General features: G+C 35.7%; 1 protein-coding gene across 1 annotated transcript in view; it reads right to left on the bottom strand.

Moving 5' to 3' along the window:
• The window catches only part of LOC134680293 (protein rolling stone-like), a 28,932-nt gene extending 17,289 nt beyond the window's left edge, over nucleotides 1-11,643 (bottom strand). The window contains exons 1-2 of the mRNA XM_063539401.1: nucleotides 11,496-11,643; nucleotides 5,388-5,744 (exon numbers count right to left, since the gene is read on the bottom strand). Of these exons, the coding sequence (XP_063395471.1) occupies nucleotides 5,388-5,682 (295 nt within the window). The 5' untranslated portion in view covers nucleotides 5,683-5,744; nucleotides 11,496-11,643. The remainder of the gene's footprint in view (nucleotides 1-5,387; nucleotides 5,745-11,495) is intronic.
• Between the last annotated feature and the right edge of the window lie 1,231 nt (nucleotides 11,644-12,874).

Raw genomic sequence — 12,874 nt, 5'->3', positions numbered from 1 at the left:
GTTATTTGTGAACCGATTTATAAAACTCCTAAACGTCAAACATATCAGTTGGAGGCGCATATAAAAGGGATATAATTTTATTGCTCCTTTTTTTAAAGTCAAGTTATCTTTATTTAAGGTTGCTTTTGTTTCATAAAGTTGAGCTCAATTAGCTACTCAATTTAGTTCGATCGTTTTATGTTTAGTAAGTATATGTATTAATAATTTTTAAGAAAAAAAAACCGACTTCTATGGGGGCCGGTGAAAGATTATTGTAGATGGTATAGGTATACTATGTAGAAAAGGAGGTAAAACCACCCACTTTTCTACTAGCATTTCGCTTCTGTAAGGGTCGTAGTTCTAGCCTAACCTAACCCACTTCTCTGATAGCAGTTCGGTTCTGTGAGGATCGCAGTTCAAACCTAACCTAACCCACTTAACGGCGCATGCGGTGCGGTGTACGGGGGTTTAAGCGGGAGGGGCTAGTAAGATTGGCATCATCATACTTATATACTTACACATTTTATGGTAGGTAATCATAGTGGTTTATTTAGTTAAGGTATCATAGTGGTTTTCCGGGTCAAGGTCCGGGTCCGAGTCCGGGTCTGAGTCCGGGTCCGAGTCCGGGTCCGAGCCCGGGTCCGAGCCCGGGTCCGAGTCCAGGTCCGGTCCGGGTCCGAACCGGATCCGGGTATGAGTCCGGTTCTGGGTCCCAGTCTAAGTCAAAATCGAAATTCGTAATCACCAAATGTGTACTATGCGTTGTTGAAGAGTTCTATTCTGGTCATCATCAGCAGTTCCATTTCATCTAATGCGACAGTTTTTAATGTAAATGCTTGATTTTATGATGAAAATACAAAAAAATCTATGCGTATGCCTTTAATATTTGAGGAGTTCCCTCGATTCCTTATGGATCCCATCATCAGAACTCGAGCTTGACAAAAATGTGGCTTAAAAACTTAACTTGCTTAACAAACAAAACGAAGAGGAAAAATCGCCAAACGTGAACTATGTGTCGTTGAAGAGTTCTGTTCTGATCATCATCAGCAGTTCCACTTCATCAAATGCGACAGTTTTTAATGAAAATGCTTAATTTTCTGATGTAAATACAAAAATCTCTATACGCATGCCTTTAATATTTGAGGAGTTCCCTCGATTCCTTATGGATCCCATCATCAGAACTCGAGCTTGACAAAAATGTGCATTAAAAACTTAACTTGCTTAACAAACATAACGAAGAGGAAAAATCGCGAAACGTGAACTATGCGTCGTTGAAGAGTTCTGTTCTGATCATCATCAGCAGTTCCACTTCATCAAATGCGACAGTTTTTAATGAAAATGCTTGATTTTTTGATGTAATTACAAAAATCTCTATACGCATGCCTTTAAGATTTGAGGAGTTCTCTCGATTCCTCATGGATCCCATCATCAGAACTCGAGCTTGACAAAAATGTAGCTTAAAAACTGAACTTGCTTAACAAACATAACGAAGAGGACAAATCGCCAACCGTGAACTATGCGTCGTTGAGGAGTTCCGTTCTGATCATCATCAGCAGTTCCACTTCATCAATTGTCACTTTTTTGGATGTATATGCTTGATTTGATGATAAAAACCCAAAAATCACTATATGTATGCCTTTAAGATTTGAGGAGTTCCCTCGATTCCTCATGGAACCCATCATCAGAACTGGGTTTTGACAGAAACGGGACCAATCTGTATACATATACCTTCAATCAAAAAAAAATTTTTCAAAATCGGTCCAGTAATGACGGAGATATGGAGTAACAAACATAAAAAAAAAAAAAAAAAAAAATAAAAAAAAAAAAAAACATACAACCGAATTGATAACCTCCTCCTTTGGGATTTGGAAGTCGGTTAAAAATCAGTCGCATGTAGGCAAAATAACAACCATGAAGTATTTAAGTAATTATCAAAGTAATTACAGCCGTTAGTGTCGTTAGGTACCTATTGTTAGGCTTGCGTCACAATGTCAAGTAAAGGTCAAAGTGCATTACTTACTTACTAATAATGACGAAATGAAGTGTGTAACGATGATGATTGAAGAAAGCATGTATAGAGATTACCAGTGCTTATTATTTACTGCTCTCTGCCTTAACTTATGGTATGTTAAGTTATTCTGCTTTTAAAAACTAAAGTATGCTAGAGTACCTATGTACTATGTACTCATCTAAAGTGCTTGCCGACCCTGTGCTTCTGTACTGGTATTTACTTAAATGGTTTTAATTAGAAAAGACTGGCTATGTTTGACCTACAATACTAGGTATTTATTTTTTTCCTGTCATAAATGTTTTATGGAAAACTGAAGACCTGTGCCTTTCCATTCGTAATGCCCGTATCTTTATTCAATTATTTTCATTAAATTCATTTCAAGATAATATTGTAGGTTTGTGATTGGGCGTAGGTACATACCTTCGTTACTTAATTGTTACATTTTAAACACATCTTTTAAAATAATCAAGACAAGAAAGGGCATACGTTAAAAATGTATTTAGCATCTACTTATGCGTAAATATTAGTATTTACTTTAACTTCTCCTTGCGATTTTGTGTGTTTTGTCGAATCACCTTAACATTGTATAATTTGAGGTTAAGTGGCTAAGCAAAGAACTGTCGCACAAACACCGTTTTATTTGTGACTTACGCAAATTTACGTATCGTGTACCTAAGTAAGTACATTTACGTCATATTTAGTTCACATTATTTGATTTTATTGATATCAAATCTATTATATAGGAGCATACGGATTTTAGTATTGGTAGAATCTTTCTAATATCTAAGAAAATAGAAGAAGATTACGAGTAGATGATTAATTTTGACAGTCATAATTTAATGTTTCGAAAAAAATTTTTTTGTCTTATTGGCCGCTTAATACTTGTTTTTAGTATAAATCGTATACTTAATCATTTATGTGTTTACGTAGTAAGAAAAACAAAGTTAACCTAATCATTCATAAATGCAGAAAAAAAGATATTATTTATCTTTATATAGTTAATTTGAACGTTGACCTTTCATCAGAATTATTTTCGAAACACTGTTACAATGTAAACTACAAAGACAATCGATCAAGCGGTAGGAATCTATAGTGAATAATTAGTAGAGCGGTTGATCGGTCGCGTCTATTTGTGTGACAAAGAATGCCACTGCAGCCAAATGCGTGCCGAAGCTGCGCACGTGACTACGAGTACAATCACATCACGTACCGTATACGAATTAAAGAATTAGAAGATTTTTTTTATAAAGTTACAATATTAGTGGCACCCACCATACTATATGTACATACATGCTGCTTGATGTAAGCCGAAACTAGTTTTAACTTAATTTTTCAATAAAAAAAAATTTCGCAAATTTCCTACTCGTACATTAAAACTAGTTATGACTACTCTCCAAAACTTCTAAAAGCGGAAACTTATTAACTAGAGTCGTACACAACACACAACTACCTACACACATCTTTTTCGCTATCTGGACATAGACATTCAGTTTTTTAACTCTATTCAGCTATCTTTACAAGACACTCGATACTCTCACAAGATTGATTATTCCGCATAAAACTAAAAATCAAAAACAATTTCCAAGGCATGCTAAATATTTTCCCACCCTATTCATAGTTTCATACACATATTCAGTTTTTAATGGCAACAATCTTATTACTCATCTATGATATAAATTCTTATTCTACTAATCAACTGAGAAAAATCGAAAGTTACTACACGTCAGAACAATTAACATAATTATTACACTCCTCGCATTGTGATGTGTCGTAAAATATGCAAACTATAATTACTCTTATCGCATACATTGTAAACATCCCATTAAATATCATAAGTTATTTAATTTAACACGTAGAATGTGTTTTTGTTAGCTATGTGACGGGTATAATATAAGTCAAAAATTATGAGAGTATACTTTCCTGTCCATCAAGGGTTTTCCAAATGATTACTTACTATAAAATATTGACCGGTTTAATTGCATTTTATTGGAAATCAACTATGAATCTTAAAAAGTTACTATGGCTTTAACTTGGTTATTTCCTCAGTGCACTGACATCGAAATACCTGTCGTTACAAAATTCCTATTTTTCGCACTTGTATCGGTATGCCCTAACTTTTTAGGGTTCCGTACCCAAAGGGTAAAACGGGACCCTATTACTAAGACTTCGCTGTCCGTCCGTCCGTCCGTCTGTCACCAGGCTGTATCTCACGAACCGTGATAGCTAGACAGTTGAAATTTTCACAGATGATGTATTTCTGTTGCCGCTATAACAACAAATACTAAAAACAGAATAAAATAAAGATTTAAATGGGGCTCCCATACAACAAACGTGATTTTTGACCAAAGTTAAGCAATGTCGGGAGTGGTCAGTACTTGGATGGGTGACCGTTTTTTTGCTTTTTTTTTTGCATTATGGTACGGAACCCTTCGTGCGCGAGTCCGACTCGCACCTGCCCGGTTTTTTTTAATAAATATCGATGATATACCTGCACAGTATACCTAATAAATAATGATATTATAGAAAACTTGCAGTCATTAATTTGTTTAAATATAAACTGTATTTACCCTTATAATTAAATATTATTGAAATAAGAGTTGACTTCATTAAAATGAATATTTAATTTACACTATGTTTCATTTATTTTTCCATTTTAACTTTTAACGCCATCTATGAGATGCAGCATGCTTTTTCAGTATTAAGTAATACGTTTTACAAATCAGTGTCCTGTTAGTTCATTTCAAGTCGCTACTTCTTGCGTGGCGCTGTTGTATCGTCATTGTATCTAGGGGCGGGACGGGTGGCGTGAGGGGAGCCTCGATTGTAGATTTCATTTGGGTACGGGAACGGCCTTAATACTACCTAATTTCAAGATAAACGCTCGATCTCATGATATTGCAATACACCTTGCGGTCCTATGACACTATTGATCTACTTTGATCAAGGTTTTATTTAATTATTAGGTATACCATAAACCTCGTTTTAACTAGTAGCATAGATACTTATTCAATGTGTATTTCTATTGATTTTATCTAACGGACTATTTATTACTGCACTAGTACAGTAAATAGGTACAGGTCATTCTCCAAACGCAGATCTAAGCGGAGGTCTGCGTGTGCCTGTTTTATATACTTATCTATAACAACAAAAAAGTTAATAGATGAGATCGATCCAAATCGATGCAAATTTGTAATGGTCCGTTTTAGACCTATGTTAGTAATTTTTTTCTATCAGCGAAAGTTGTTTGATTAGGTTTCGAATCGATGAAATGCAATAATTTTTGAGGCATTTCTCTAGAAAAAGGCCTCAATATTGCTATTCATAAATTATGTCAACCGTATTATGATGAAATCTCTACTAAACCCACTGCATAATACGTATGAATTTAATAACTCACCAGGCAATGTTCCACAATGTTTCATCGTAGTAACTGCAACTCCGAACAAAGATTCCGCCAAAATCAGTATCAGCCCCCAATGCGTCATATATAGGAAGAACATCTCCGGCGGTCCCCAGAAGCCGGCACCCGACCAGCCGATGACTGCCAAAGCCCAGAGCAGGATCGGCAGCCTCCAAAACAGGGGGGACACTCGTCCTCGCCATGACCTCGCGAAGAGTTCCGAAGGCTCATCGCCTTTCCGAAGATGACCGATGCAGCAGGACGCATTTTGTCTCCACGTCCATTGAGTCATTGTGTTTGTCCTGTATGTTTCTTGACTACAGTTAGTACTGTTTTTCTTGTAACCTTGTTGGTCTGTGAATACAAAACAGTAAATGGTTAGATAAATAAAAAAGTTAATGACTTAGTCAAAACAGTTGTATAACCGTGAATACCGAATTAGCGACTTAAAGTTAACCTCGCAGGTATCGGTCAAATGTTAGCGTTAAGTGATATGATGATATATACTTAGATGCCTGACGCCTCTAATGATACAAATAAAAAAAATTAAAGATCCTACCACGGTTTTTTGCCGCGGATTAGATTTCCTTTTTTCTTCTTAACGTATAAAGTTGTATATATTTTTAATTACTTTTTTAAACTTTATATACTCGTAATACCCTACACCCTAATCCCTAATCGATAAGTTGGCAAGAAAAATATTTTAGATCGAAAAATTGACCCGTTTCGTTCTACCCTACTACCTAATAAAAAGTTATTTAATTCCCAAAAATTTGCTGGAATCAATTTGAAATGTTTACTAAAGCGACAACGGATGAAATTGAAGTATTATAACTATTAGGTATATCCTTATGCAACATTCAGTGAGCGTTATTTATTTTCATGACGCCATTACGACTTTTCGATGGTTATGAGAGGCCATTGTACGTACAAGTCGTCAAGGCCAAGGCTTCGTTACGTACATAACTGTTGGTGTCCAAATATTGGCAGCATGTGCTCAAATAGAGCGGACGTTATAACCAAACTTTATAAATTTATCTGTCTATATGGGGTGGTGGGGTGGGGTTTACTTTATTCTAAACCGAAAGTTTTAAATATTTTTTTTCTGAAAAAAACATTTTATTATATATACATGTACCTATACAGTGGGACTACTAAACGAAATTATATAATTAAATGTAAATGTATCGAAACAATTAAGTATAATTTGCGATATACATAGTTAGTTAACAGCATGCCAGTTAAATTATCATCGTTACAATTACTTAATTGTGTTATGGCAGATCTCTCTTTCATACTGAACACGCTATTCGAAGCATAGTTTTTACTTGACTATATGTACTTACATAATATTATGCATAGGGATGTGACCCTTCATATGTAGGTACATACGAGTAGGTATAGTGCAGTTAAATATAAATATTTTTTTGTATCACAAAGGGTAGGAGATACATATGATTCGAAACAAAATTTAATCATTTTTATTTGAAAAACCACCAATATTTAATAACCTAATTCCAATTATTAGCCTTAATAAAAATTAATTATTTCCTTTATAAGGATTAGGTACAAGGTGCAATGAGGCCTCACCTTGTATACTTAGGTACTTAATCTAACTTAATCCATAGGTATTAATTAGGTACTTGATTGCAAATATACTTGTATTTCATAAACCACGTGTTGCAGTTAAGCCATTGTTTTCAATAAACATAGTATTTTCAATGTTTTGCCACTACACAGATTTCTGACAGTATGCCGTTTTTTTTTTGTTTCTCACGAGTCTGTCGTAAGTGCCGGTATCTGCAGCGAACCACTCATTTTGTACCTTAAGCGTATGATATCAAAGTGTACTATTGAATGAGTTTTGTAATTTAGTTACTATACATATGCGATAGGTAAACGTGATACCACAGACAATAAAAGTTACACAAATCGCGCGTAGTCATTAATCGGGCCTATTATTAGGACCGTTGCTAATGCGATGGGCAATCGAAGTGCTATTATTAATGTACTTGCTATGTCATTGTTGTCGCGATGAGAATACACGATCAATATGACCATGAGTATTATAGCCCCATAGCCCCCAGAGTGATCTTTAAAAATCCATAAAGGTTATATTTAGCTTGCAATATGTTATTATTACAAACACGACACCTACAGATAAAAGTACTTAAAAGAGAAAATCCATATTTTTATTTAAAAGTTTCAGGTTCTACCTGCCTACTTTCAGGTTCATTTTAGTACCAAAAGCCAATCAACATTTGTTAGTTTGTATTTTTTTATCGGTAGATAGATATAGGTTAATGCTTCAGTAAAGAATTGTACTATATGTATGTATACTAAACTGTACTATATCTCAGAATAAAAGTCACACATTTAGATTTTATGCGTTTCACACACCGGCCGCAGATATATTTGCATACATATAGGTGTCTACCTCATCATATTCAATGTATGAATCGTCTTTATATCATCTACTTGCACCACTGCAGGCACGTGTTAGGCAGAATCATGCTATTTTGCATGAGTTGCTATATCTCTAACACTAGAATACATGGTGTGTCTGACCATGGGGCTTTAAATCCAGGGCTTGATTTTACTCGCTAAACTGAGCTACTTTTACTATGGGACCAACCCTAAAATCGGGGATTTTTTTTTGGCTTTTCCATAGAAAACGTCGACCTCTGCTCAGCCAAAATGTATGAATAAGTAAAAAAATTTTTCGGGATTTCGTGGTCGGTGCTATAATAAAAGTAGCTCAGTTTAGGGAGTATAATCGAGCCCTTGATTTAAAGCCCCATGGTCAGACACACCCTGTATACGACCACGTGCTGAACCGTAAGTGTATCCGGATGTTTATGCTAAGGTCAGTCTTTAAAAAAAAATTGTACAGCGGTAATTTTATAACACTTTGCTAATACAATACGTAACCGCGATTTGATGTTGCATCTCTAAATTCAGCAAAACTACGCTAATTATTCTAATAAAATATAAAGAATCTGCCAAAGTCGCAAAAAATTAACCTTGGTCTTCAATTTAACATTATTAACGTTTCTCTAGCCATATTTACCGAAAAAGTGCGACTATCGCGCCGAGTCGCCGGTCCCCGCATCCCCAAAGTATGAAGCCTAAACGGCTCAAGGTTCAAACATGTGCATGGTCTAATTATATAAATTCATGCTATGTGAAGGTCCTTGTAGAAAACGAAGGGAAACGGCTGGCCTCAGAACGGTCGCGAGGATGTGCCGAGCGTTTCACATCCGCACGCAGGGTTCGTTAAATAATAGTACTCAATACTGTTATCATTTGAATAGTCCTAGCAATTAGGAGGAAGTTATGTTGCGGAATAATAATTCCTTGCTTATATTGTAATGGTTCTAAAGGTTGTATTGATTGGTAAATAGGTTGGTTGTGATGGTTCTAACCTAACCTAAATCCTACGTGTTATTTAGCTATGTTCAGAACGTCATTAAAATAAATGGAAACGTACCGAAAAGTCGGGTTACTTTAGCCCTGGAGGGTAACTTTGGCCATTGAGATTTACTCGGTCCTGGTTATATTAAATTGCACTATAATCATGGAAATATGTCATGGGGTTGGTTTTAGCTAACCTTTGACGTTTTTATATTTTTTATTTTTTTAAATGAGGTTTTCATGTTGGTCAAAGTTACCCTTCATTGGGTCAAAGTAGCACGAGTTTACACTTCGATTGTATGGCGTCAGCTAGGTTCCCTAGTTCACCATTTTTACGTGTATGCAAGAACTAGAAAAAGACGTAATGCATACAGAAATAAGGCCACTTCTAATTAATTGGCTGCATATCGGTATGATTAATTGACTAATGGCCTCTGGGGTAGCTGACCTGCTTACTTTGTAAGAGGTCACAAGTTCAATTCCCTTAAAACAATGCATGTGCAATTTACGCTATACTGCTACAAATTTGTGACGTTCCACGGCAAAAGGTACCTTATGGCGGCTGGCGCTTACATCGCATAGCGCTGCAATAATATTGGAGCGGCGTTCATAATAGCGTAAGCGGCATCCGTCATAAGGTACCTTTACCCGTGGGACGTCACATATATGCTCCACCTAAGCGCCACTTGTACCATTCTCCCACTAACCCGGGGTTAAGCGGTTAAACCGGTTTTCACTCTCTCCTCTCATCTACTCAAAGGTTAACTGGAAGAGATCCCTCAAAGGGATAAGTTCGCCTTTGTACTTCTTGCTAATTGTATGTTATTTTTAATATGTCTTTTTGTACAATAAAGAGTTTACTACTACTACTACTACTAAACCGTTAACCTTGTGTCAAATTGTACTGGTACCTTAACATGGTAACTCCAGGTTTAACCGGTTAACCCCGCGTTAGTGAATCGGTGGAAGTGGCCCTAACCTAAGAGGTAGCTTAAATTATTGGGACTCGCACACCGCGATTCTCCTTGCGGTGGTATTTTTATGAAAAGGATGCAATCGAGTTTGTACCTACGTGCTGTGTGTGGTGCTGGTGTACAAAATCAAAATAACTTTTGTAACTTTTGACTTTACTAATTTTTTTGGTGAATACAGTTTACTATTCAATGTGAAGAAATTATCATTTAATTTAGTGTCATTACACTCAATATTATAGTACAATACATAGATGTACATTTGTGCAATAATGTACATTACATACAAATCGGTCAAAATAAACTACGAGTACCTAGGTATTTTTGTCAAGATCGGTGAAGTATAGTAAGTAAAAAAAAAAACAATAATACTAATCAGTGAATCATATTAAAATTAACTATCAATGCGAGAATTTCTGTCGTCAATGCTAAAATAGCATTTCAGAAACATGTAGGAAATACAATGAGTGCTTATTGGCTGTAAACAACAACATACAAAACACAAATTTACGGCTACTTAATATTCATAAGCACCAACAAACTTGTGAATATAATAATATAATAAGGCATGCAAATGATCTTTAGGGGAGGTCTCTCGGTATAAATAAATACATAAGTAATATCAGCGATTGCTTTTTGTCACCGAAATATTTATTCAGTTTTTAAGAGTAAGTAATTATTAATTATTATAGTATAGGGGCCCACAGATTACCAGTTCGCCGGACGATAAGTATTGGCCTGTCAGTTAAACGCAAAAGGTGACAGTTCCGAACAACTGACAGGCTGATATCGTCCGGCGAACTTGGTAATCAGTGGGGTCCTTTAGATTTAGATAATGAATCTATGGGATTTAATTGCCTGAAAATGAGTTATAATATGTATTTCGTTTTCGCTGAATTTTTAGACCTACTTATTGCTTTTTTCTCTCGAACTTTTTAGAGTTGATTACAATAAACATAATAGATAGTGTATTTTTTTGTAGCGGTCACTTGGTTTATTGATTAGATAAATAAAAATAGAAACTTAGTTATCTTCAAGATTTTTAACTACATAGGTTACTTTCACAATTATGAGTTTGTATTATCCATAGATACAGTTACAGTTATAGATGACAATATTGCTACAAGGCAATGCCAACTTTTCCGGTATTATTTACATAAGTAGGCCTATAAATAGACCGAGGCTCGTCTATTTTGAGCTGGCTATAGGTCAAAATACAATCGGCGGTGTGGGTTACGTAGATGAATGGAAAAAACTTATAATTATTATAATTTATTTTAATAACCTGCTGCTGCGAATTAGACTGGAGAGCGATAACAAGGATTCGCTTATATGTATTTCAATACAAATTGTACCTTTTGTACCTAGTCTTCTTAATAAAATGATTAAATTATTTTTAACATCGCTATAATATTATATTCTGAAGTAGGTATATCATGTAATATGAATGTACCTATAAAAAATCCTAAATAAAAAAATAACAGTAACACTGACCTTTGTATAATTCGCATTGCATAAGTTCAGGACTATTATGTTTGTAATCAATTCGTACATATTTGTTATAGGAAATATTATAAGTACTTATGTATTTTCTGAACCTGCTTATACATGTTAATAATAATATATAAGATATTTTAAAATCAATGTTATTAAATTGTATTTTTGTATATAGGTATTAAAAAATTTTGTTAGGTACAATTTTTATTATAAATATAGGTACCTTCTATTACACACACAACACTTAAACTATGCACTAATCAGCCGTAACTTTACGCAAGCATGATCTTATGATTTGTTTATGATGCGCACCACACATGCGCGAAGTGGCGCGCGACTGATCGCGGATGCTGCGCGGTCTGCGCAGGAGCACCCTGCGCGCTAGCTCAAGGTGATGTTAGAGACGAGTTTTCGCAAGGACTGGTGCTCTCTATTCTGATATAATTTACGTACTTCTCTATTTGGCGGCGTATAATGATTGCTGTCTCTTCTATCGCATGGTGTTAGCAAGTGTGATGATGATGATTGTTGTCACATCCAATCGCACGGTGTTAACAAAGTGACGCCGTTTTATTACTTAGATAACGGTTTTCATCTTTCATACACTTGTTGTACCAAAATCAGCATCAGAGTTTCGTACAAAGCTAAGTTTCTTCATATTTATACAATAACGGGACAAGTAGTTATGCTTACGTAGATAAAATGAAACACTCACAGTTTTGGTTCATATAAATAGATTACTCATCGACGGGTCCTAATACCGCCGGGGTGTGTCAGAGTCAACATAATTATGGCTACCGAGGCTGCCGCTGAAGATATGTTTCATAGCGCCTATGGTTTCAGCTGTTCCTTAAGGTTCCGGTATCATTCATTCTTTATAACTGCATTATGTTCAGTGCATTAAAGAGTTCAGTGGCGGCGCGTCCATAAAAGCCGATTCCCACCGGCTTGCCTACTTTTGGACGTTTGAGCAGAGTTGTAAAGGAAATGTGTATGTCAAATTAGCCCCGGATTGCCTATGGATATGGATATGACGGATTGACGCGCCGCCACTGAAAGAGTTATCAACAAACCAAACCAAGTTTAGATTATTAGCAGTCCTTATTATTCACTCGTCTCTGGTGATACCTTACGCGCCCTAAACCTAAAGGCCTTAAATCAAAGAAATCCATAAAGAGATATTACTTTTCGGCTCGATGACGGTCGACAGTCGACACCGCACGCTTGACGCGTCAATTATGCTTGCTATGTTTTTTGCGTAGAAATCAAAAGCATAACCGATACTCATTATTCAATTATTTACAGCAGTAATAATTAGAAGTGGGTTAGTATCAGCAGGTAATAGGTAATTGTTGTAGAGAGAGATTATCTGGTATCGTCTTGGGTCGTCCCATTCGTTTTTCTTCAAGTTCTTAAATTAGTCCTATTCTGCTTTCGTCACTCATTCTACATTCGTCACAATCGTCGGTGGCTTTCAATGTAGAATGAGTGACGAAAGCAGAATAGGACTAATTTAAGAACTTGACGAAAAACGAATGGGACGACCCAAGACGATACCGATTATCTCAGATTTCGTTTTAATGTTTTTGATGACGTAGTTGC

This window comes from Cydia fagiglandana, chromosome 3, assembly GCF_963556715.1.
Source record: "Cydia fagiglandana chromosome 3, ilCydFagi1.1, whole genome shotgun sequence".
Taxonomy (NCBI): Eukaryota; Metazoa; Arthropoda; class Insecta; order Lepidoptera; family Tortricidae; genus Cydia; species Cydia fagiglandana.
The sequence above is the reverse complement of the archived record's forward strand: the minus strand, read 5'-3'. Positions and strand labels throughout refer to the sequence as shown.